The following is a 27,618-nucleotide window of genomic DNA, read 5'->3' as shown; positions in this document are numbered from 1 at the left end:
TAAGTCCACCATGATCAAATGGTGGAGCAGACTGGATGGGCCAAATGGTCTAATTGTGCTCCTGTGTCTTGTAGTCCATCGTCTTATAGTTTTATTGTGGCTTTTGTCCACCTTTCAATGTTTGGGAGACTTGGTGGAGGTCAGGAAGTGGAGCAGAGTTCTCACTAATGTGTCTGTGTATGGGCTAAATACCCCACTGTCTGGGAAGCATTGCTGACACAGATGGATATTTTAGGGTGTGTGACTTAGATCTGCTGAAGGAGTCGAGAAAAAAAACATTTTGATTTGTGAATAGGAGATCTCAAGACATTGGCTTCTGCTCTGCAGATTTGTGATTGCTGAATTTCTGTGCTTGCTTGACTGAGATCTTTTTTGACAAATTGTACTGATGGTTTCCTGTTCAATTTACTTGTGTCATAGTTTCTGCATTTTGTAACTACGCAAAGGGATGCCACAGTGGCGTACTGGTTAGCACAACACTAGTACATTTCAGGGCATGGGAGTTCAAGATTCATTTCTGGTGCCCTCTGTAAGAAAGTTTATACATTCTTCCCATGAACCTGTGGGTTTCCTCCAGGTGCTCTGGTTTCCTCTCACAGTCCAAAGGCGTACTGCTTAGTACATTAATTGGTCATTGTAAATTGTCTCATGATTGGTTTGACGTGTCCAACGATGACAGGAAACATGCAGCAGAGTTTTTCAAATGGAAAAGCCATTGCATTGGGGCAATTCCACTCTCTCAACCTCAGACGTCCAGGTTCAGTGGTCTGAACAAGCTTCACAAACTGGAGTCTTGGTTGCAGTGAATGACAATGACGTCTCCTTTGCCTTGTCATGCCTTTTGCTCCCTTTAGAGTGTTGTAATACTGCCTTCCTGGCCATCGGATCTCACCTTTGATCTCATCTGTCCAGTCCACCAGATCTGACTTTGCTTGCTAGGACAGACATGTCCCTATTTCACCAGGTTATGAGACCTGCGAGCTACCCTCACCTTGTTGAAGTGGCATACCAGGATGTGGCCTCTGTCACATGCAAGCAGCTACTTGGAGCCACAGATGAGAACTGAGTGTCCGGTGGGTACCAAAGGTGAGCGAGCTGCCCTGAATTGAACATGGCAAGCCCCTTCACCAGAGGTGCTACCACTCCCTAGATACCCCAAAGACCCCATTGTGACTAGGCTAGGGTTAAATAAGGTGGGTTGCTTGGCAGTGTGGCTTGCTGGGTGGGAAGAGCCTGTTCTGCTCTGTAATCTAGCTAAATGTAAATAAATGGAAGGTATGCAAAAGTAGGCTCGAGTGGTCTTGTGCAAAGAAATTAATGATAGCAAAGCAGTGCTATTTGTTGAGATAAAGGTGTAAAGAGATATCGTCTGTAATTATCGGTCTGTAATTTGGTGTTGGCACATGGTCTAGTGGGCAAGGCATCAGACTAGTAACCTGAAGGTCACTGGTTCGAGCCTCAGCTGAGGCATAGTGTTTGTATCCTTGAGCAAGGCACTTAACAACACATTGCTTTGCGACGTCACCGGTGCCAAGCTGCATGGGTCCTAGTGCCCTTCCCTTGGACAACATCGGTGGCGTGGAGAGGGGAAGGCCTGCAGCTTGGGCAACTGCCGGTCTCCCATACAACCCTGCCCAGGCTTGCGCCCTGGGGACTTCAGGCTCAGATCCATGGTCTCTTGAGACCGGTGGATGCCACACACATAGGCCTTTATATGTTGTGAATTACCAGTTGTAAATTGTCAAAACTATATTCTGCACCAAAAAGTATTAATAAAACAATTGAAACAAATTGATTCTCGTTCCCTTTATGAAACGTCTGCCTATTCACATGAGTCTGTTGGGGAATAGTACATGAGCAGGGAGTCTATTGCAGACATATGTGCATGAAAGCTGTTTCAACAGTGGCTCTAACTCCAGTTTTAAAAGGACTGCTTCATTTTTGAAGACAGCGGCAGGAATTGAACCCGAGTCACTGGTGTTGTATAGTGTTAGACTAACTGCTATGTTACCATGAGCTGTGTGTACAGTCTTTAACTGGAATTGAAGGGCTGTTTGAGGAATAACTAGAGGTACGTCAAGCAGTATAGTACAGGAAATGGCCCTTCAGCCCATGGTGTTGAACCGAACACAACGTTATAGTTATGAAATTGCATGGAAACAAAGCATTTAAAAGGGACTGCGATACTTAAGCAGGAGAGAGTTGCCTAGGTTGCACGTCACTGGACAGAATTGATAGTAGGTTTGAAAATGCCTGTGACTATATTTCATTAGGAGTTGGAGGAGATTTGGTTCATCGCCAAAGACTTGCAAATTTCTACAGATGTACCATGGAGAGCATTCGAACTGGTTGCATTGCCATCTGGTGTGGTGGGGCCACTGCATAGGGCCAGTAAAAGCTGCAGAAAGTTGTAAACTCAGTCAGCTCCATTGTGGGCACCAGCTGCCTCAACAGTGAGGACAACTTAAGAAAGCAATGCTTCAAAAAGCTGGCATCCATTATTAAAGACCCCTGTCACCCAGGGCATGCCCTTTTCTCGGTGCTGCCATCAAGGAGGAAGTGCAGAAGCCTAAAGATACACACTCAACATTTTATGAACAGCTCCTTCCCCTCACCCATCAGATTTCTGAATAGACAATGAACTGGTGTAAACTACCTTAACTATTTTTGCTTTTTGCACTATACATACATACATATAATGTGTGTGTATAAATGATATATATTTTTACAACATATGTCAGTGATATTAAATCTGATTTAAATCTGTTCTAAATGGATGTCCCTGTATTTTGAGGCTATGTCCTCTGGTCCTATATTCACCCACTATAGGAAACATTCTTTCCACATCCACTCTGTCAAGGCCTTTCAAGTATTCAATAGGATTCAATGAAATCCTCTCTCATTTATCTAAACTCCTGCGAGTACAGGCCCAGAGTCATCAAAAGCTACTCATACGTTAACCTTTTGATTTCTGGAATCATTCTCATGTTTCCTGCTCAGAATTTTCTCTATGTCCTTATTCCTTCTCCTGAGTGCATGACCATCATTTCCCTGCACTGTGTTACATCAACTAGGACTTTGCCCATTCTCTTAATCTGTCCAAGTCCTCCTGATCATGTGTACCAAGAGACAGTGGAAAGCCTAGGTTTGCATGTCTTTCATGCAGATCAAGGGAAAAGCGATAACAAAGCAGAGAATATTGTCTTACAGTTATAGAGGTTGTGCAGGTAGAAAGTAAGGTGCAAGTGCCATGGCACGGTACAGTGCCTATAGAAAGTATTCACCCCACTTTGAAGTTTTAATGACTTATTGTTTTACAGCATTGAATCACAGTGGCTTTTTTGACACTGCTCAACAGAAAAAAAACTCTTTCCTGTCAAAGTGAAAACAGATTTCTATAAAGTGATCTAAATTAATTACAAATATAAACAAAATAAATTGATTGCATAATCATTCACCTCCTTCCTTTAACATGACACACCAAATCATCACTGGTGCAGACAAATGGTTTTAGAAGTCACATAATTAGTTAAATGGAGATCTGTTCTTGGAGACCTGTGTGCAGTCAAGGTGTTTCAATTGACTATAGTAAAAATACACCTGTATCTGGAAGGTCCGACTGTTGGTGAGTCAGTATCCTGGCAAAAACTACACCATGAAGACAAAAGAACACTCCAAGCAACACTCCATGAGAAGGTTATTGAAAAGCACAAGTCAGTAGATGGATACAAGAAAATTTCCAAATTACTGAATATCCCTAGCAGTACAGTTAAGTCATTCATCATGAAATGGAAAGAATATGGCACAGCTGTAAATCTGCCTAGAGCAGGCTGTCCTCAAAAACATGCAAGAAGAAGACTAGTGAGGGAGGCCACAAAAAGCCCTATGACAACTCTGGAGGAGTTACAAGCTTTAGTGGCTGAGTTGGGAGAGGCTGCATATACAAGAACTGTTGGCTGGGTGCTTCACCAGTTGTAGCTTGAGAGAGTGGCAAAGAGAAAGCCAATGTTGGAAAAAAAAACTCACATAATGTCTGGAGTTTTCCAAAAGGCACACTGGAGTCTCTGAAGTCAGCTGGAAGAAGGTTCTATAGTCTGATGAAACCAAAATTGAGCTCCTTTGCCATCAGACTAAACAATATGTTTGGCATAAACCGAACACTGCATGTCATCAAAAACACACCATCCCTACCGTGAAGCATGGTGGTGGCTGCATCTTGCTGTGGGGATGCTTCACTGCAGCAGACCCTGGAAGGCTTGGGAAGGTTGAAGGTAAAATGAATGCAGCAAAATACAGGGAAATCCTGGAGGAAAACCTGATGCGGTCTGCAAGAGAATTGCAACTTGGGAGAAGATTTGTTTTCCAGCAAGACAATGACCCCAAGCATAAAGCCAAAGATATACAGGAATGGCTTTTAAAAGAAAAACAAAGTTAATGTCCTGGGGTGGCTGGACTTGAAAAGGACTGTTCACTCACAATCCCCATGCAATCTGACAGAGCTTGAGCAGTTTTGTAAAGAAGAATGAAGAAAAATTGTAGTGTCCAGATGTACAAAGCTGATAGAGACCTAGCCACTCAGACTCAAGGCTGTAATTGCTGCCAAAGGTGCATCTGCTAAATGCTGACTTGAAGGGGTGAGTAATTATGCAATCAATTATTTTTAATAATTGAAATTAATTTAGATCAATTTGACACGAAAGAGTCTTTTCTGTTGATCATGGTCAAAAAAGCCACATTAACTCTACTGTAATTCAATGTTATAAAACATGAAAACTTCTAAGATAGGTGAATACCTTTTGTAGGCACTGCAGAATCTGATGGAAGGGAGAGGTGGGGGGCAAGAAGACAGAAATATCAGGTTGGGTGTTGTCTTTGATTATTGTGGCTTCTTTGTAAATGCAGTGGGAAGTGTTACCATGAAGGAGGAGGCTGGTTTCTGTGATGGACTGAACTGTGTCCACAACTCACTGCAGTTTATTGCAGTCTTTCTTGACAGGCTGAGTAGTTTTTAGCATGTTCTACTTGAAGTTTTTTTTTAAATTTTCATCTGCAGAAGCTGTTGACACAAGTGAGCATTAGATCAAGAACATATGAGGTTCTGCAGATGCTGGAAATCTAGAGTAACACAGACAAAATGCTGGAGAAACTCAGCAGGTCAGGCAGCATCTGTGGAAAGGAACAAAGAGTCAATGCTTCAGGCTGAGATCCTTCCTCGGGACCATATTTCATTCGGTCAAGTATGGTAATTGCAGTGACTGGCCATGCAGTGCACAGGAAGGAAGTCAACAATGTATTTACTGTGGCCGGAGCTGAAGTTTGCTCTTTAATTATTCACTGTCATCGCACCTTTGATATTCATTACAACCTGTCTCAATTTCAGTGGAGGTAAACATGACTTCAATTTATTTTCATTAGCTCTGCATTGAACAACACACCATTTGCTGTTCTTGCAAGTGAAATAGTCAAATAATTAAAGAAGGCCTGCTATTCTGAGTGGACATAGGCAGCACACTGAAACACAAGAGATTCTGCAGGATACTAGCCTACAAAGTACCCAGGACATCTTCAAGGAGCGGTGTCTCAGAAAGGCAGTGTCCTCTATTAAGGACCTCCAGCACCCAAAGCATGCCCTTTTCTCACTGTTACCATCAGGTAAGAGGTACAGAAACCTGAAGGCACTCACTCAGCAATTCAGGAACAGCTTCCTTCCCTCTGCCGTCCAATTCCTAAATGGACCCTTGGACACTACCTCGCTTTTTTAATATATATTGTTTCTGATTTTTGCACGATTTTTAATCTATTCAATATACGTACACTCTAATTGATTTACTTATTTATTTTTTCATCTGTATTATGTATTGCATTTAACTGCTGCTGCTAAGTTACATGCCAGTGATAATATACCTGATTCTGATGCTGGAAATCTTGAGCAACAAACAAAATGCTGGAGGAACTCAGCATCTATGGAAAGGAATAACAGTCAACGTTTTGGGCTGAGACCCTTCATGAGGACTGGAAAGGAAGGGGGGGAAAGCCAGAAAGAAAAGGTGGAGGGAGAGGAAAGAGCTCAAGCTGTGAGTGATAGATGAGACCAGGTAAGGGGGAAGGGGGATGAAGTAAGAAGCTGGGAGGTGATAAGTAAAAGTAGAAGAGGGAAAGAGCTGAAGAAGAAGGAATCTAATAGAGGGCAGTAGACCATTACACAAAGGGAAGGAGAAGGATTAGATTAGTTTTATTTTTATTTATTTAGAGATTCAGCATGAAACAGGCCCTTCCGGTGTAACGAGTTGCACCACCCGGCAACCCTTTTATTTAACTCTAACCAAATCACAGGGCTGTGTACAATGGCCAATGACCCATTAACTGATACATCTTTGAAATGTGGGAGGAAGCCAGAGGAAACCCTCATGCTCATGAGAAGGCATGTATGAATTCCTTACAAACAACATTAAAATTGAACTTCAGAATCTCAGCCCGAGCCATAATAGTGCTGCACTAAACACTACGCTACTGTGGTGCTCCACACGTCACATGTACATCAAATCATACACTGAAGTGTGTCGATCTGGGTGGTCACTGACAGCACGGTAGATATCAAACACGAGATTATGAAGATGCTGGAAATCTTGAGCAACACATACAAAATGCTGGAAGAACTCAAGTCAGGCAGCGTCTATTGAAATGAATAAACACACAACATTTTTGGCCAAAACTCTTAACCAGGACTGGAAAGTAAGGGGGCGGAAGCTGAAATAAAAAGATGTGGGGCTGGAAAGGAAGGATGCAAACTGGCAAGTGATCTTATCGGCTTAATAACACAATTCATTTTCAGACTGAGCAGGAAAAGTGGTCATTTTCTCAAAAGATAGACCATTCAGAGATCGGATAAGGAGTAAGTTCCTTAGTTGAGCGCTGGAAAACTATCTGTTTGAAAAGGTGTTCTTATGCAAGTTTCATGCCAGGGAACTGAGCTCAAAATGAGAGCCTGATGCTCCAGATCAATCCTAAAAGAGGTTGCAGACAGACAGACAGACATACTTTATTGATCCCGAGGGAAATTGGGTTTCGTTATAGCCGCACCAACCAAGAATAGTGTAGAAATATAGCAATATAAAACCATAAATAATTAAATAATAATAAGTTAATCATGCCCAGTGGAAATAATTATAAGACCAGCCTATTGGCTCAGGCTGTCTGACATTCCTAGGGAGGAGATGTAAAGTTTGATGGTCCCAGGTAGGAATGACTTCCTATGATGCTCAGTGTTACATCTCGGTGGAATGAGTCTCTGGCTGAATGTACTCCTGTGCCTAACCAGTACATTATGGAGTGGATGGGAGTCGTTGTCCAAGATGGCATGCAACTTGGACAGCATCCTCTTTTCAGACACCACTGTCAGAGAGTCCAGTTCCACCCCCACAACATCACTGGCCTTACGAATGAGTTTGTTGATTCTGTTGGTGTCTGCTACCCTCAGCCTGCTGCCCCAGCACACAACAGCAAACGTGATAGCACTGGCCACCACAGCCTCGTAGAACATCCTCAGCATCGTCCGGCAGATGTTAAAGGCTCTCAGTCTCCTCAGGAAATAGAGACGGCTCTGACCCTTCTTGTAGACAGCCTCAGTGTTCTTTGACCAGTCCAGTTTATTGTCTGTTCGTATCCCCAGGTATTTGTAATCCTCCACCATGTCCACACTGACCCCTTGGATGGAAACAGGGGTCACCGCCCTCCTCAGGTCCACCACCAGCTCCTTAGTCTTTTTCACATTAAGCTGCAGATGATTCTGCTTGCACCATGTGACAGAGTTTCCCATGTGACAAAGCCCTGTATTCAGCCTCATCTCCCCTGCTGATACATCCAACTATGGCAGAGTCATCAGAAAACTTCTGAAGATGGCAAGACTCTGTGTTGTAGTTGAAGTCTGAGGTGCAGATGGTGAAGAGAAAGGGAGACAGGACAGTCCCCTGTGGAGCCCCAGTGCTGCTGACCACTCTGGCTGACACACAGTGTTACAAGCGCACATACTGTGGTCTGCCAGTCAGGTAATCAATAATCCATGACACCAGGGAAGCATCCACCTGCATCACTGTCAGCTTCTCACCCAGCAGAGCAGGGCGGATGGTGTTGAATGCACTGGAGAAGTCAAAAAACATGACCCTCACAGTGCTCGCCGACTTGTCCAGGTGGGCGTAGACATGGTTCAGCAGGTAGATGATGGCATCCTCAAATCCGAGTCAGGGCTGATAGGCGAACTGGAGGGGGTCTAAGTGTGGCCTAACCATAGGCCGGAACTGCTCTAGAACAAGTCTCTCCAGGGTCTTCATGATGTGGAAGGTCAATGCCACCGGTCTGTAGTCATTGGAGCCACTGGGACATAGCGTCTTCGGTACAGGAACGAGGCAGGATATCTCCCACAGCACAGGAACCCTCTGGAGACTCAGGCTCAGATTGAAGACATGGTGTAATACTCCACATAGCTGAGGAGCACGGCTTTGAGCACCCTGGGGCTGACAACATCTGGGCCTGCAGCCTTGCTTGGGTGGAGACGTTTTATCTGTCTTCTCACCTGTTCAGCTGTGAAGCCCACCGTGGTGGTTCCAGTTGTGGGAGGGGTGTAGTCACGAGAGCAGGGTGGGGGGCTGTGAGGAGGGGTAGGAGGGGAGAGTGGAGTATGTGTTGGTTGGGGGCCGACAACAGATGAATCATGTGGGGGATGGGCAGGGGCCACAGTGTCAAATCTGTCGAAGAACAGATTTGTTGGCCCTGTCCACACTGCCTTCAGCTCCTCTGTTGCTGGTTTGCCGGAACCCAGTGATGGTCCTCATCCCACTCCAGATCTCTCTCATGTTGTTCTGCTGGAGTTTCCACTCAAACTTCCTCCTATACCTGTCTTTAGCCTCCCTGATCTTGGCTTTCAGATCCCTCTGTATTGTCCTCAGCTCCTCCCTATTTCTATCTCTAAATGCCCTCTTTTTAGCGTTCAGGATGTCCTTGATGTCCTTTGTTACCCTTGGCTTGTTATTTGAATAACAAAGGACAGTTCTTGCTGGAACATTGCAGTCCACACAGAAGTTGATGTAACCAGTGATCCACTCTATGAGCCCATCAATGTCCTCTCCATGTGGCTCACAGAGGGCCTGTGAGTCTGCATTGTTGGGGGTGCCATTTATCAGCTGGATCATTGAAGCGTGTCTGCTCATGCGGATGGATGTGAAAGATCTCATTGAAACATTTTAGAAACACGGCAATTCTCACAGGGCTGTCGTTTACCCCAAAGCAACAAAAGAACATTAGTACAAGGTGAAGGGCTGCTCAATTCTGCTCTGCCATCAGCTGATCTTCTACCTTGGAAACAATTTCCTGCTCTATCCCACATCGTCTGAATCCCACAATTACCAGAAATTCATCCATCCTTATTTAGGTATAGTCAATGACTGAGCCTCCAGAGCCTTTCATTGGGATGCAGAATTCCAAATGGTGTGAAGAACTTTCTCCTCATCTAAGATCTAACTGTTTTAGACAGTGACCATTAATTGTAAACTCCACAGCCAGTGGAAGCATCCTCTCTGCATCTATTCTTATTTTTGTTAGAGTGAGGTCAGCTTTTATAACTCCAGACAACAAAGGCCTAGCTTAGTTAATCTCTCTTTTTATGTGACAGACATGCCATCCCAGAAAACAGCTTGGTGAACCTACAGGAAGACCACAAGTCCTCTGGTTAAATAGATTTGATTAAGATTATCTTTATTTGTCACATTACATCGAACCGTCAAAACGTACAGTGAACTGTGTCCAAGGATGTGCAGGGGGCAGCCCACAAGTGTCACCATGCTTCCTGCATCAACATAGCATGCCCACACCTACTCACCTTAATGCACACATCTTCAGAATTTAAAAACTATTGATTTATTTATTTGTGTGTTTGGTGATACAGGCCCCTCTGGCCTGACTAGAAACCTTAGAAAAGAAGGACATCTCTGTAGAACAGAGAGGAGAGCGGCAGGAGGAGGAATTTCTGTAGCCTAATGATAGTGTATCTGTGGAATTCATTGACACAGACAGCTGTGAGTCAAAGCAATTGGGTAGATTTAAATTGGACATCGATAAATTCTTAATTAGTAAGGGCATCAAAGGTTATGGGGGGAAGGCAGGAGAATGGGGTGAGAGGGATAACAAGTCAGGCAAATGGAATGGCAGAGTAAATTAGATGGGCCAAATGGCTGTGCCCTGAGGTCCCACTTTCTCCCAATATGGGAAGCATCCTCTCCATGCCCACTCTATTTAGACCTTTCAGTATTCAGTAGACTTCATTGAGATACCCCACTCATTATTCTAAACTCCAGTGAGTACAGGCCCAGAGCCACTAAACTCTCCTCATATGTTAAGCCATTGATTCCCGGGTGCATTTTTGTGAATCACCTTTGGACCCTCCAATACAAGCACATTCTTAAATAAGAGGCACAAAACTGCTTACGGTACTCCAAGTGTGGCCATACCAATGCCTTGATAATAGATTTATTTTGATATTTGAATGGATTATATGTGCAGAGGCTTCCAGAAGTAGAGAATAACAGTAAGAACTAACATTTTAATTCAAACATGGTAACGTAGCGGTCAGCACAATGCTGTTGCAACTTGGGGTGTCAGAGTTCGGAGTTCATTATAAGAATTTTGTACATCCTTTCCATGAGCACACGGTGTAAACACATACTGATTAGTAGGTTAATTGGTCGTTGTAAACTGTCCTGTGATGAGGCTAGGGTTAAATCGGTGGGTTGCTGGGCAGTGCAGATCGTTGGGCCACAAGTGCCTGTTCCGCACTGTATCTCTAAATAAATAATATAACCTTGATGTTACATCCTGTCAATCCAAATTAACAAAGGTAGTTTGGTGAAAAACTACCATTTAAATAATTCCCTTTTTTTCCCATGCCAAGCAACTTTATCCCCCCCCCCCCAACTGTTTGAAAGTGATCTTTTGTTCTAAAAATAAAAGGTAATTTAAATGTTAATGTGCTGATATGCTTGGAATTTCCACTGGGAGTTGCTTGTTTTCTAATGAACCGTTTATAGAGTTGAGATGACTATCAGAGATAATAGCGCATGTTTTAATGAAATGTAAGGAAAGCCTTTGTTCATCCAATTGCTTATATATTCATCAGTGGGCTCCTGCCAGATGCTCCTAAATTTACCATAGTTTTTCTGAGGAATTTATAGGTTCCAAGGAAAACAGACTCTGTGATCTAAATATTTGCAATAGAAGTTTATTAACAGATACCTTTTGGTGTAATATCAAAATTCAGATTCTTAAAATTACTGACTTCAGAATATAGAGGGAACATACTCTATGATCATTGTATCTTGACCCATACCTTTGGTTTCTGTGGGCTGAATTTAGGACAAAATTTACATTAAAATATCTACTTATAATCTGACAACAGATAAAATTACCTTTAAAATTTGCTTTTATGCTCTGGGTTGAAAATGTCAAATAGCCTTCAGACTGAATTGGAATTGGTTTATTATTGTCACGTGTAATGAGATAACAGTGAAAAGCTTGACCTGATGGTAACGATGAGAGGAGACCAAGTCAGGAAGGAGGCACAGAAGCATGAAGGCACACACTCAGCAATTCAGGAACAGTTACTTCCACTGCCATTTAATTTCTAAATGGACATTAGTCCATCGTATCATACTAGGGAACCATAACAAGTCTCATACAGAAGGGTGGAAGCTGTGGAATAATGAGATAGTGTTCATAGACATTTCAGAAATCTGATGGCAGAGGGGAATAAACTATTTCTGCATTATTAGAGTGTGTGTTTTCAGGCTTCTGTACCTCCTCCCTGATGATGGTAAAGAGAAGAGTGCATGTACTACATCTGAAGGTCTGAATCAGGTTTAATATCACTGGCATATGTTGTGAAATATGTCCTTAATGATAGATGCCACCGCCTTGAGGTATGGGTCCTTGAGGCTGTCTCGATGATGAAGAGCCGTAATGAATCGTCATGCAGCCTGTCTTTTCATGACATGAAAATTGACAAGATTCAAGTTTCAACTTTGTCAGACATGCATCGAAACTTACAGTGAAATGTGCCACTTGCATAAATGGCCAACACACCTAACCAAGTGTGACCACACATTCCAATACCATCATATCATGCCCACAACGCTTGGCAGAACAATACAGAACACAACAAACAACAACAGTAGAACAAGCCCCATTCCTCTCTCCTTTCACTAAGCACATACACAGTCCTTCAACCCCAGAACAGACCAACAACTCCAGCCTCCAGCAGGCTCAGGCTTGGACACCCAGACATTGGGATTTCACCTGTCAATGGGCCTCAACTTCTGAATTTCTGATTGACCCCAGCCCTCCCAAGAGTCTGGGATCTTGTCATGTTTACCTTTCCATACAAATTTAGAAAGAGCTGTCGAAAACCTTCTCACAGCTGGTCACTTCCAGTGGAAAAGAATCCAGATATCTTAACTCAATCATCATTTCCAGTCCATTGCATTGTCTTCCTTAAATTAGCTTCACTGTTTAATACAAAATTGTCACTCTTTAATATTAAATTATTTTGATTGTGTTTTAGTTTACCAATTGTTACTTGATACAGAAGTGATTTCACTGAAAAAAATCACTTTCACTGAAAAAGTGCCATAGTGTTATAAAGAACTGCAGCACAGAAACAGCCCATTTGGCCCATCCAGTCCATGCTGAACTGTTATTCTCATCAATCTGCACCTGGAACGTAGCCCTCCATGCCCTTCTCATCCATGTACTTATACAAATTTCTCTTAAATATTGAAACCGACCCTGCACTTGCATCCACTGCTTCTGTTGGCAGCTCATTCCACACTCACATCACCTCTGAGTGAAAAGATTCCTCCTTGGGTTCCCCTTAAATATTTACCTTTCACCCTTAACCCACAATCTCTAGTTGTAGTGTGACACACAGAATGCTCCAGTCAGGCAAGGAATAAAGAGTCAATGTTCCTGGCTGAGCCTATTCATCAGAACCTCCAGTTCTAGTTTCACTCAACCTCAGTGGAAAAAGCCTGTTTGCATTTACCCTATCTATACCCCTCATAATTTTGTATACCTCTACCAAATTTCCCTTCATACTTCTTCATTCCAGGGAATAAACTCCCAACCTATTCAACCTTTACCAATAACCCAAATCCTCAATTCTTGGCAACATTCTCGTAAATTTCTTCTGCACCCTTTCACTCTTACTGATATTTCAATCTTTCTTGTAAGTAGGTTACCAGAACTGTACACAATTAGATTAAGGTTATTTTCTTTATGAGTTGTCTATTAATTTGCGCACTGTGTATTAAGAGGGTAATTCCTCATATCACATTGGGGTACAGGCCACTGACAGCAGCTCACCAGAGTCCTCTATCTGGAGCCAGTCTTTCCAGTTATCCCTAGGTGTAGCAGTCCACCTTCTTGGTGTCTTGCCTCTCCCAGGGGATGAGGTCTTTGCAGTTTCTGTTGGCATTTCTGAGGCTCTGGATTTTTACAGAATGGGTTGCTAGTCCCATGCCCAAACCTCCTTTTGCTCGCGACAGTCTATGGCAGAGTACATACCCAACTCTGCTCCTTTCACAGCCAGGCTTGGGACAGTCCATGGCGGAATTGGGTAATACAGGTCAGTTAAGCACAAGGCATTTAGTCTCTGAAGACACAAAAGTCTGCAGATGCTGGAATCTGGAGCAGTGCACAAAGTGCTGAAGAAACTCAGCAGATCAGCCACGACTTTGGGGGCTCTTCATCCGATAATAATTTGCTGGGTTTCCCCGGCATTTTGTGTGTAGCCTCTATAAAGAGATTGCTTCAATATATGGTTAAGTTTTCACTGCAATAATCAACTTTTCCAGTATGCTTCGTTCATCCAGGTAGTTGAGAGCCATGTAGAACTACCTTCAAAGTAATATTTTATATTGTTGAGTCTCACCAGACAGGATGTGTAATGTTGAAATACCTTTGCTGAAGTCACAGTTCGAATATTAAACAAACATGTCCATTTACCATGAAATTGAAGATTGAAAAAGAGCAGGCGTGCTCATGACTCCATGGTGTTCGTGGACCTTTAATTATTCAAAAGAATTCAGCAGAATTTTGGTTGATTTAACTTCCATTTCATCAGTATTTTGGTGCTTTTTGTTGCTATGTTGAAGGGAATAGATCAAGGACATGAATACAGAAAGGTGCCAGAAAAGGGCTAGTAACATCACGAAGGATCCCACCCATCCTGCTCAAGGACAGCTTGTCTCACTCCCGTCAGGGAGAAGACTATGAAGCATCCACACCAGGACCACCGCACTGAAAAACAGTTACTTTCCCTCAGTAGTAAGGCTGATCAACATCTCCACCCACTAGCCCACCCCTACACACCTCCAACCACCAGTACCAGTATCACCACTGCCACTTCCTGTCAGTCACCTTACGTACTGACACTTCTGTGCCTAGCTTCACTTTAGAACAATCCATCTACAATGCCTATGAGAAGTATTTCCCCCCCCCCCCCCACCCCACTCTCGGAAGATATCATGTTTTATTGTTTTACAACATTGCATCACAGTGCATTTTTGGCCTTTTTGACATGGGTCAACAAAAGAAGACTTTCATGTCAGAGTGAAAACAGATGTCTACAAAGAGATCTAAATTAATTTCAAATATGAAAGACAAAATAATTGATTCACCCCCTTCAAGTCATTATTTAGTAGATGCACCTTTGGCAGCAATTACAGCCTTGAGTCTGTGTGGATAGGTCTCAATCACATTGGGACACTGTAATCTTACCCCTTTCTTTACAAAACTGCTCAAGCTCTCTCAGATTGCATGGGGATCATGAGTGAACAGCTCTTTTCAAGTCCAGCCACAAATTCTCAACTGGATTGAAGTCTGGTCTCTGACAAGGCCACTCCAGGGCATTCACTTTGTTGATTTCAAGCTATTCTGGTGTAGTTTTGGCTTTGTGCTTGAGGTTATTGTCTTGCTGAAAAACAATTCTCCCAAGTCATACTGTGTCAGGTTTCCCTGTTTGCTGCATTTTGGTTTAATCAGACCTTCTTTCAAGCTGATTTCTGAGTCTCCTACATGCCTTCTGGCAAACTCTAGCCGAGATAGAACACCTGGGCAACAGTTGTTGTTGTATGCCCCGTCTCTCCCATCTCAGCCACTGAAGCTTGTAACTCCTCCAGAGTTGTCATAGGTCTCTTAGTGGCCTCCCTCACTAGTCCCCTTCTTGCACAGTCACTCAGGTTTTGCAGATGTCCTGCTCTAGGTGGATTTACAGCTGTACCATATTCTTTCCATTTCTTGATGATTGACTTAACTGTACTCCAAGGGATATTCAGTGACTTAGAAATGTTCTTGTATCCATTCCTGACTTGTGCTTTTGATCAGTGTCAAAAAAGCCAAATTAAATCATTGTGATTCAATGTTGTAAAACAATAAAATATGAAAACGTCCAAGAGGGCTGAATACTTTTTATAGGCACTGTGTGAATGTGTATATAAGCAATCTCATGTGTATATATTTATTGTGTGTGTGTGTTTGTTTGTTGCAGAGATATTGATAGGATGCAGAAGTGGGCTGAGAAGTGGCAGATGGAGTTCAACCCGGAGAAGTGTGAGGTGGCACACTTTGGAAGGACAAACTCCAAGGCAGAGTACAAAGTAAATGGCAGGATACTTGGTAATGTGGAGGAGCAGAGGGATCTGGGGGTACATGTCCACAGATCCCTGAAAGTTGCCTCACAGGTAGATAGGGTAGTTAAGAAAGCTTATGGGCTGTTAGCTTTCATAAGTTGAGGGACAGAGTTTAAGAGTCGTGAGGTAATGATGCAGCTCTATAAAACTCTAGTTAGACAACACTTGGAGTACTGTGTCCAGTTCTGGTCGCCTCACTATTGGAAGGATGTGGAAGCATTGGAAAGGGTACAGAGGAGATTTACCAGGATGCTGCCTGGTTTAGAGAGTATGGATTATGATCAGAGATTAAGGGAGCTAGGGCTTTACTCTTTGGAGAGAAGGAGGATGAGAGGAGACATGATAGAGGTGTACAAGATATTAAGAGGAATAGATAGAGTGGACAGCCAGCACCTCTTCCCCAGTGCACCACTACTCAATACAAGAGGACATGGCTTTAAGGTAAGGGGAGGAAAGTTCAAGGGGGATATTAGAGGAAGGTTTTTCACTCAGAGAGTGGTTGGAGCATGGAATGCACTGCCTGAGTCAGTGGTGGAGGCAGACACACTAGTGAAGTTTAAGAGACTACTAGACAGGTATATGGAGGAATTTAAGGTGGGGGGGGGTTATATGGGAGGCAGAGTTTAAGGGTTGGCACAACATTGTGGGCTGAAGGGCTTGTACTGTGCTGCACTATTCTATGTTCTATTGTGATTATTTTTATTTTTGTGTTCTCCATTTTATTGTGATTTTTTTTGTGCAACAATGGATCCTAAATAACAGTTCTGTCTTTCTCCTTTACACTCGTGTACTGGAAATGACATTAAACAAACTTGAATATAAAGTTATTTGGTTACCTGTGTTTTAGGATTGCGTCCAATTAACAAATCACAAGATTTAATGAGCTTAGCTCAAATCTCAGGAACAATATTGTAACACACACTTCAAAGCCAGCCCAGAAAAGACAAATGAGTGTAACATAAATCTTTGGATAACTGAAAAAAAAAGCCTTTTTTCAAATACATTAATTAGAGACATTTAAGATATTCTTAGATAGGCACATGGATGAAAGAAAAATGGAGGGCTTTGTAGGAGAGAAGGGTCAGATTGATCTTGGAGTAGGTTAAAAGGTTGGCACAACATTGTGGGCCAGAAGTCCTGGACTGTGCTGGTCTTTCCCAAGGTTCAAGATTCAAGAGTTAAGATGGTTTAATGTCATTTCCAGTACAGAAGTGTAAAGGAGAATTAAATAATTGTTACTCTGGATTTGATGCAGCACAAAAAAATGATAAGATAAAGAATAATAATAATAATAATAATAATAAAAACACAAAAATATATATACTGTTCATAGATTGATTGTATGTCCACAAAGTGATGCTAGGCACAGGAGTATCTGTCTGGAAGGTGACTGGAATGTATTGAGTGGGACAAGTAACTTTGAGTAATCTCTTGGGGTAAACTGTTGCAAATTAGCTGTTACTCTATCAATGCTAACCAAGGGTGAGCTCAGGCATAAAAATGGGGCTGAGACTTAGTCCACGGCCATTTCTTCTGATTTTATTGAATGATGGAGGATGCTCGGTGCGCCGCAATAGTTTAGTGGCTAGGGCCAGCAATCACCAGTCACGGTTCAATTCCTGCCGCTGCCTGTCAGAAGTTTGTATGTTCTCCCTGTGACCATGTGGTTTCCTCCACACGCTCTGGTTCTGCCCCCCACATTCCAAAGATGTGCAGGTAAGCGTTAGCAAGTTGTGGACATTATTATGTTTGCCCCGGAAGTGTGGGAGCACTTGCAGGCTGTCCAAAACACAATTCCTTGGACTGCTAGTGATTGGCACAAAAATATTGCATTTCACTATACATCTGAGCAGTAAAGCTCCTCTTTTGGCTTGACGGGCCAGATGGTCAACTGATGCTCCTACTTCCTATCTTAGTGGCAGTGCCAGTCTTCAGAGAGGCCAAACTCCCTGCTTCGCTCTCTTGCTGCTCTGCTTTGGCAGTTTTGTGATTCAGTGTAGCCAACAGTGGATCTTTAACTTCCTGCAGTCTAAAATAAGATCAAACCTGGTAACTCCAGATTTAAGGCTAAAACCAAACCAATGTATGGAATTCGTTCCTTGCAATATTCGTCAAGGCTCTTAAATTCTGGCATTAGAAATTTCAGATCTTCACTCACTTTGTTTTGAAGTGAGAATGTTCACAAGTGGGGTTTCTCATGGATACAGCTGACCTTCTTGTTGCCAGGATCAGGTTTAGTATCCCTGACATAGTGTGTATTGTGAAGGGTTGTTGTTTTGCAGCAGCAGAATATTACAATACATTAACAAAACTATAAATTACAATAAGAAATATATATAAAAACATTAAATAAACAGTGCAAAAAGAGAGCAAAAAATAGTGAGGTGGTATTCATGGGTTCATTGTTCAGAAATCTGATGGCGAAGGGTAAGAAGCTGTTCCTGAAACACTGAGTGTGTGTCTTCAGGCTCCTGTACCTCCTCTCTGATGGTAGTAATAATCATGAAAGCTTGTGCAGTAGCTAGTAACTTTTGCCAGTCAGTAATTGAGTGGAAAATTGCATTTAATGCCAGACTTGGCGGTTTAATCCTGTGTTGAAATTATTCAGAGGTCAAAGCGGTTTTATTAATTTCTATCAGTGAGTGAGGAAAATGGTAATGAAGCATAACGTTATCTTAGATTTAGAATCTATAATGACACTGCCAAGCATCCGGACAGGAGAATAGTTTTTTAGATTTGACACTAAGCTGCAATAAAAATGATGAACAAAAGCTTTAAAGTTGAAGATTTTATGGATGCCATTTATAGGAGGGGGGGAAAGTCAAGAGGGTAACACAAAATTCTGAAGGGACTCAGCAGGTCAGGCAGAGGAAAGGAATAAAGGTCTATGGAGAGGAATAAAGAGTCAATGTTTAGGGCTGTGGCCCAAAAGGGTATAGGTTAGGGGAGGGAAACACTTGATTTTGTGTGTGTTTTGTCACATATTTAAACATCTTGTTTTCCCGTTGTCATGTGCCTTTTTTTATTTTTGGAAACAGGAATCTCCCCAGGATAGCGCAATCACCAGGGACATCAATCGAACTTTCCCCGCACATGATTACTTCAAGGACACAGGAGGAGATGGTCAGGATTCCTTGTACAAAATATGCAAGGTATTGTGCTACCAGTTGTTTACATTTTTGTGTTTTGGTTTAATGAATATACAGTGGACTTTGGTTAATTGGGCCGTCATTTAATCGGGGCAGCTGCTTGTGTGGGAGAACTAATAAAGAACAAAAAACAATCGAGGTATTTGCTGGGATTCCACTCATTTATTTGGGGCATCAGACACTTAGGAGGCTGATGCGGAACGGTTTCTAACTAGTGTCAGTTGTGTGCACGTCGTGGGCCTGTTAGACACTACACCGTGCTCAGAGCAAATAGTTTTTAAATATCATCAGTTGCATGTGTGTTTATACTATCTATCTGGGCCATTTCAAAAAGCAGTGATTTATTGTTGGATTACAACATTACTTGATGTGCAATGTCAGTGAAGGTAGTTCATTATCTGTACTAGGTGTCTACACTGATTTTGTTCATGTACGAAGAACATATAGGGTACAGCGGATGAACTCCTTCATTGATAAACTATTGTGAACTAATACAGTTTTAAAGTTCTGTAGTGATATTGATAGTGCTCTAATTTGTTCTGTATTTCATTTAAATACATAATTTGATACCCAGTTAAATAGTAGTTTGTCTTTTTTTTATACCTTTTTAACTATTTCCATGAAACTTCGGCTAATTGGGACAGCCACTTAATTAGGCCAAAATGTACAGATCCCAATGTGTCCAAATGAATCAGAAGCCACTGTATTTGCCTGGAATCTGTTGTGTACTAACAATCATTCCTTCATATCTGTTTATTTTAAAAATATTTATTATGGTCATTAGAACCATCAGCAAAGAGTTGTGAATAATTTAGTACCCACTTTTATTTATTATTTTTATTGTATGCCCAATGAGCCCACCCTGCAAATTTATACCCATGTGAACAGTTAACCCGCTGACCAGTATGTTTGTGGGAGGAAACCCAAGCAGCACAGGGTAAATGTAAGAACCCCTTACAGACAGCAGTGGGACTTGAGCCTGTGTCACTGGTGCTGTAATAATGTATTGTTAACCACTACACTACCATGCTGCCTTAACTTTCCATTCTTTCTCTTCATAATTTATCAGCATGATCCTCTATTCTGGATGTTTCCAGCCTTTTTTTTAAATGCCATGGAAACTACCATTAACTGAGTGGTCCATGGACCCCAGGTTGGGAATCCCTGCTCTGTTCTCTTCTTCATGTGTCCACCCTCTCCTTCACTGCTTCTGTAATTATATATTTCAATCAATTCCTGTGGTCACAAGTTGGGTATTCCACATCCCTCATTTATTTTCTGAGTGTCCATCTTGTATTGATAGTATTTGATTAAGCTCCCCTCCATATGGAACCATTCTTCCTTCATTCAGTTGATTAAAATCCTATCAGATCCACCATGGCTTTCTCTAAAGAACGAAAGAGGGCTAGAATGATTGTAGCATCATCTGGTATGGAGGCTCCACTACACAGGAATGGAAAAAGCTGCAGAAAATTGTAAGCGGCGACAGTTTCATCATAGGCACAACCCTTCCTTCATCGAGGACATCTTCAAAAGGCGATACGTCAAGAAGGTGACATCCATCATTAAGGACCCCCATCACCAGGACACGCCCTTTCTCATTACTACCATTAGGGAGAAGGTACAGGAGCCTGAAGACACAAATTCAATGTTCAGGAACAGTTTCTTCCCCCTCTGCCATCAGATTTCTGAATGGTCCATGAACATTACCTCACTACTTTGCTCTCTTTTAGCAATACATAATTATTTTTTGTATTTCTTATTGTAATTTGTAATTTTTATAAGTTGCACTGTACTGCTGCCACAAGACAGCAAATTTCACGGCATATGTCACTGGTATTACACCTCATTCTAATTCACAAACACAAGAGGTTCTGCAAATGCTGGAAATCCAGGGCCTCACACACAGATGTTGAAGGAACTCAGCAAATCAAGCAGCATCTATGAGGGATACAAGTAGTTAATATTTTGGGCTGAGACCCTTTATCAGGACTGGAAAGGAAAGGGAAAGAAGCCAGGATAAGAAGGTGGAGGGAGGGAGGAGGAGTACAAACTAGCAGGTGAGACCAGGTGATGGGGGGAATGAAGTAAGAAGCTGGGAGAGGGTAAGTAGAAAAGGTAAAGGCCTTTGAGTAGAAGAAATCTGTTAGGAGAGAACAGTGGACCATGGACCAAGGACCTCCAGGCTAGTAATCTCTGAATTGCTGCCTGTGCCATGCACCAGTAAAGATAAGAATAGGATGATTTGGCAGGTGAATGCACAGCTGAGGAATTGGTGCAGCGAGCAGGGTTTCAGATTTCTGGATCGTTGAGATCATTGAAATTCAAGAATCAGAGATACAAAGGGACTTGGGAGTCCTCGTGCAGCATTCCCTAAGGGTTAACTTGCAGTTTGAGTTGATGGTAAGGAAGGCTTAAAGTATTTAAAGCAGAGGTTGATAGCTTTTTGATTAGCTAAGGTGTCAAAGGTTACGAGGAAAAAGCAGGAGAATAGAATTGAGAGGGATAACAAATTAGCCATAAAAGAACACCAGAGCAGACTCATTGGGTCGAGTGGACGAATTTTGTTCCTATGTCTTATATTCTTATGGGAACAAGGGACAGAGGAGGAGAACCAGAGGGAGCTGACGGACAGGTGAAGAGGGGTGAGAGAGGGAACCAGAATGGTGAATGGATGGAAAGATAGACAAGGATGGAGGGGGTTGGAATTCCTAGAAGTTTGAGAAATGTAGGTTGTAAGATGTACAGGTTAGGGTTAGTGAACTGTGGGCATGCTCTGTTGGTGCTGGAAGCATGTTGACACTTGTGGCTGCACATCCTCAGACTATTGGTCATTGATGCAGTCGATGCATTTCACTGTATCGTGCAATATAGATGTGACAAACAAAGCTACTCTTTAATCTTCCAATTTATGTTTCTATAGTGTTGATGCTTCCTTGCACTCCTAAACATAGAAGTTTTGAATAGTTGATTACACCAGTTGGGCTTTCTTCACAGGAAATAATTGGTGTAAGATTACAGTCTTGATTTGCATTGTGATCAGTTTGCACTGAGCTTAGTTTAATTGTGGAATGTCATTGAGTCACTGAAACAGCCCCTTCAGCCCAATGGATCCATGCCAACCTAGGAAGGAGCCCCATTTAAGTTAAATCTGTTAACATTAATATGAACAATACATCTTGGGTAGAATTTTGTCCTCTTTCATACACAAAACATCAGATGCAGTTAACACAACTATCCACACTGTGGCAACAGGAGCCTCTACAGGAGGTAGTTAAAGCTGCCCACTGCATCACCAGTACCAGCCTACCTGCCATCAAGGACAGATATACAGAAAGATGCCAGAAAAGGGCCAGTAATTGTCTCACTCCCAGCAGGGAGGACGCTACGTAGGGTCCACAACAGGACCACCAGGCTCAAAACTAGTTACTTCACCCAAGCCATCAGACTAATGAAAATCTCTGCCCACTAACCTGCCCCTCCTCACTCCAACTACCACGGCATACACATCACCTAGTGTCACTTTATATACATAGTCTATGTATGTAGCAGTTACTTGTACATTGTGTTTTATAGGAAATGCTTTTATATTTATATTTGTGTTTTTATGCTTATTGTGTTTTTATGTGCCGCATCATTACCAGATAACAATCATTTTTTTCTCCTTTACATTTGTGTACTGAAGAATGACAACAAACAATTTTGAATCTTGAGTGTACTTACAAAATTAGGAGACCTTCCTACTTTGTGAGGAATCCTTGTTATTCATCATATTTGGTCAAACATTGAAATTATAGTTTGGACACAAGCTGTACAGATTGTGTCATAGCCATTTCCTTGTCATTGTTTAGTTTGAATACATTCCGTCACAGAATCTCTGTGCAGAACTGTTAATCGAGGTAGTGCAGAGCTCGTCCTATCAGGAAAAATGCAATTCCCTTCTCACATGTAATTTAGGAACTTAATGGATTTGAATCATTTAATGAAATAAAGAGATCATCTTGGTTAATTATATTGATATCAAGTCCAATTTTCTCAGGCTGTTATGATTTATTGCCCTTCAGGTTTTGTCAATATGAGTGCTGGCCTGGACAACAAATTACCTTATAAATTGATTGAACTATTTAACTTCTTGGTGAAAGTTCATGACTTTAGTCCTTAGCTGTGGTTTCTGTTTCAGTCCAGTCAGCACACAGTGAATTTACCCTGCCTCATTTTTTTTAAAAAAGTGAATAATTTTTGTGCTTTACGTCCCATTTTCAAACATTTACAGGAGTATTACTCCATAAGACGTATGTGCAGAATTAGGCCATTTGGCCCATCAAGTCAGCTCTGTCATTCGATAATGGTTGGTTTATTTGCCCTCTTAACCTCATTCTCCTGCCTTTGATGCCCCCATTAATCAAGAATCCATCAACCTCTGCTTTAAATATACCCAGTGACTTTGCCTCCATGACCGTCTGTGGCCATGAATTCCACAGATACACCATCTTCAGGCTTAAGAAATTCCTGACCACCTCTGGTCCTGGATTCTCCCACTATAGGAAGCATCCTATGCATGTCCAATCCATCTGGGCCTTTCAGTATTCAGTGAGAACCCCCCCTTCCCCCCCCCCCCCCCCACCATCCCTGTTCTTCTGAACTCAGTTCATTGCACAACACTCAATCCAGAATAGCTGATCCACTTGTGGGCTCAACCACGAGTTGCTCTAAAAATCTATTTGGTAGGCATTCTAGAAACTCCCCCTCTTGGAATCTCACACCAACCTGATTTTCCCAATCTACCTGAATATTGAATTCCCCTATGCCTGTTTTAACATCACACTTTTGGCGTGCATTTTCGTTTTCCCATTGTAACTGTAGACCACATCCTTACTACTGTTTGGGGTCTGTATCCAACTCCCAACAGGTTTCTTTTACTCATGCAGATCCTTAGCTCCATCCACAATGACTCAACATCTTCCAGCCTTATGTCATCTCTCTTTCTAATGATTTAATTTCATATTTTTTCCAACAGAGCCCCCCTCTGCCTTCCTGCCTGTTTTTTCAATACATTAAGTATTCTTGGACATTAAGCTACAAGCTATAATCTTCTTTCAGCCATGAATTGAGTGATGCCTACAATAGCATACTTGCCAATCTGTAACTGCTATAAGTTCATCAGCATTATTCCATATACTGCACACATTCAAATATAACACTTTCAGTCCTGTATTCATCAGCTGGAAAGGAAGGGAACAAAGCTAGAATAAGGTGGTGGGGCAGTGGTAGGAGTATAAGTGCTTGTACTTCCCCCTTCCTTACTAAAACATCAGCTCTTTATTCCTTTAATTGCACAAAATTATAGACGTAAGTTGGAATCTGGAGCAGTAGTATTGTACTGGAGGAATTAGGCGGATCGAGCGGGTTGGCTCCACACTCAAAAGGCCAACAATATGGACAGTAACCAAAGACATCCATGGGCACTGGGCAGCCACAAAGGCGTGAGGACTGGGCCATATGCTGAGACTGGAGTTCCAGGTCTTGAGTTTGAGGTTTTGCCATCAGCTAGTCCAGTGGTTGATACTGAACATTGAAGGACAAGGTTGATCAGCTCTCTGGCTGGTTGTTGGAGGCTTGACCTGTGAAGTTGGAGAACTGCGCGTGTGTCTGTGTGTGGGGTGGGGGGGGGGGGGGAGAGAGAGGGATTGGGGGTGGGGTGAGTAGAAGAGGAAAGGGGCTTGTTCTACGGTTTTGTTGTGTTCTGTGTTCTCTGAATGCTGTGGGCATGCTACGTTGGCACCAGAATGTGTGGCGACATTCACAGGCTGCCCCAGGCACACCCTTAGCTTGCATTGGTTGTTAAGACAAAGGACAGGTTTGACTATGTTTCACTGTACATGTGATAAACAAATGAACCTGAGTCTGAATTGTCAGAGCTTTGGCTCAAAACGCCTTATCTGGATGTTTTGCATTGTTCCTGTCTGGTCCTGTGGACTATATAGATTACAGTATCTCTGGGAGCTTTAAGCAGTAGATGCAGCACCATTGCTTTTGTGGAGAGTTTCATAGCCCAGCACATCCAAATTTGGTTTCAGCTAGTGACTCCCAACTGGGGTCCTTGGACCCCAGGACCATGGCATTAAAAAGGTTGGGACTCCCTGCTTTAAGCTAAATAAAGTATTTTTCTAACATTGTGCATGGCAAGCTTGAGCAAATAGTAAGTCACAGTGACTTTTAGTAACTTTGCCTGAAGGGTAATGAAAAGAGCTTCCTTAATGTTCCTCAAAATAGTGCTTTCGGATTTTTATTTGGACCGGAGATTGGACGTGACCTTGGATTTAATTTCTAATTAGAAGATTGCATTTCCAAAAGTGCAGCATCTCAATACCGCATTGTCTTTCCCAGAAACTTGTACTTGAGTCTCTGGAGTACAACTTGTGAACTTTCCTACAAAGGAGAGACACAGATGAAGCTGCTCTGTCAGAGAAGTCACAAGAAAACTGTTGGTGTTTTTTTTAATTTAAGAGACACTGCACATTTAGAGATTTGGCCCTTCCAGTTAATGAGCCCGCGCCATCAAATTACACCCGTGGAACCACTTAACCTGTGCGTCTTTAGAATGTGCGAGGAAATGGAGCACCTGGAAAAAAAAACACACGTTGCTGCTTCTTCTTCTTGGAAGTCCAACGGAAAAGAATACTACCTTTGGAAGGCTGTTGTCTTCCACGTCCAACCCATCAAAGTTGAGCCTTTGTGACCAGTATCTCTGTCCCAGAGCTTTGCCCTTCATAGCACTTCTGTGATGGGGACTCTGGCATCGCAGGTGGAATTGGTCAGACATCTCGATGTGCCTGCGGTATGGGGTCCATATTTCACAGCCATACAGCAGAGAAGTCGGGATGACTGCTCTGTAGACTGCCATCTTGGTCTTCAGCCAAATGCCACATTCTCCCCACACACGTGTCCATAGCCTGCCAAAGTATACCCCAGCTTTTGCAAGTCAGTTTGAGACCTCTCGATCTAGACTGCTGGAGGAGGTGAGGCAGCTTCCCAGGTAGGTGAAGGCATCAGCATTGTTGAGTTGTGTGCCTTCACTCTCAGTTCATGGTTCTGTAGGGTTGGTATGGGATGCGGGCTGAAGTAGAACTTCTGTCTTCTGCAGGCTGATGGTTAGGCTGAATATTCTTGCTGCCACAGTGAGGCAGTCAGCAAGGTCCTTTAAATCCCTTTCACTGTATGCTTCAGTGTGGTCATCTGCAAAGAGGTGTTGTACTATTGCTTCCAGCCATTGGTCTTGGCCTTGAGGCGTTGCAGGTCAAAGAAGCATCCATCAGTCCTGTAGCGAATTGTTACGCCTGCATCAGTCTGTGAGAGAGCAGAGAGCAACATCATGGCAAACAGCAGGCTGAACAGAGTAGGGACAAGGACACAGCCCTGCTGGACACCTTTAGTCACTAGGAAGTGGTCAGAGGTATAGCAGTTTTCGTTGACCCTGGACATCATGCCATCGTGGAATGGTCTGACAATGCTGACCAGCCTGGGGTGGGGTGGGGGGGGGGCAGCCTAACTTGGTAATGATGTACCAAAGGCCTGTGCGACTGACAGTAGCAAATGCGTTCGTCAGGTCCACAGAGGACGTGGAGATTCTGGTTCTGTTCCTGGCACTTCTCCTGGATCTGTCTGACAGCAAAGATCATGTCCACTGCCTCTCTGTTAGATCTGAAACCACACTGGCTCTGTGAGACAACATTTTCAAGGAGGTGAGAGGTAATCCTGTTCAGTATGATACAGGCCATGATCTTCCCGGCTATGCTCAGGAAAGTTATGCCTCTGGTTATCACAGGATACCCTGTCCCCACTTGTTCTTGTACAGGATGATGTCTGCAACCCTAAAGTCCTGTGGTACACAGGCTTATCCCAAAACTGCTGCATGGACTTTGTCAGCCTCTGAAGAAGGATTTCACCACCCTCCTTGAAGAATTCTGGTGGATCCCATCCGGGCCAGAGGCCTGACCTGGCTGCAGCTGGTTGGCTGCCTTCCTGGCTTCTGCTAATGTGGGGGGTGGGGGGGATATCATCAAGGGCCTCCAAGACTGGACGCAGGGGAATGTCTTATGGCCTGGTCCTCTATCTGAGATGGCTTGTTCAGCAGCTGGTTGAAATGGTCTGCCCAGCATTGGACAATGTCGCCTTTGTTAGTGAGGTCTGGTACCATGATGTTGGAGGGAGGTCTTTAGGCTGCCTTTAGGCCATCAAAAACTTCTTTGTGTTGTTTTGGTCAATGTAGTGCTGAAGCTCTGCGGCTTTGGCCTCCCACCACTGATCTTTCATCTTCCGCAGCTCAGCCTTGACCTTACTATCGAGGTGCTTTAAGTGGTCGTGTTTGGAGGTTGACTGTTTGTCACTGAGCCAGCTTGCAAAGGCTTCGTGCTTCTGCTTGGGAAGGGTGATAATATCAGAGTTGTTCTCATCAAACTAATCCTGATGCTTCCTCTTGGGGTGCCCGAGACGGCACTTGCAGCGCTGAAGACTGTTTCTGGGTCTGCCTCCTCAGGTCGTTCCTCCAGTTTGCTGATTGTCTCCTCTTTGATGCTGGGGTCAGTGAGCCGTTGAATGTTCAGCTTCCACTCAGTGTCAGCCTGCTGGTGCCTGTGCACCCTGGCAACCTGAAATGACAGCTTGCTTCTCAGTAGGATATGGTCAGTCCAGCAGTCATGGGAAAAATGTACAAACTCTGTAGAGACAGCAGTGGGAAT

General features: G+C 43.0%; 1 protein-coding gene across 4 annotated transcripts in view; it reads left to right on the top strand.

Moving 5' to 3' along the window:
* LOC132407441 (rab GTPase-activating protein 1) overlaps window positions 1–27,618 on the top strand; it is a 243,889-nt gene that overhangs the window by 152,600 nt on the left and 63,671 nt on the right. For all 4 annotated transcript variants that reach the window (XM_059993944.1, XM_059993946.1, XM_059993945.1 and 1 more), the window contains one exon: window positions 18,770–18,883. In XM_059993944.1, coding sequence (XP_059849927.1) covers window positions 18,770–18,883 — 114 coding nt within the window. The remainder of the gene's footprint in view (window positions 1–18,769; window positions 18,884–27,618) is intronic.

This window comes from Hypanus sabinus, chromosome 18 (assembly GCF_030144855.1).
Source record: "Hypanus sabinus isolate sHypSab1 chromosome 18, sHypSab1.hap1, whole genome shotgun sequence".
Taxonomy (NCBI): Eukaryota; Metazoa; Chordata; class Chondrichthyes; order Myliobatiformes; family Dasyatidae; genus Hypanus; species Hypanus sabinus.
Note: the sequence above shows the minus strand (reverse complement) of the source record. Positions and strands in the feature narration are given on the sequence as shown.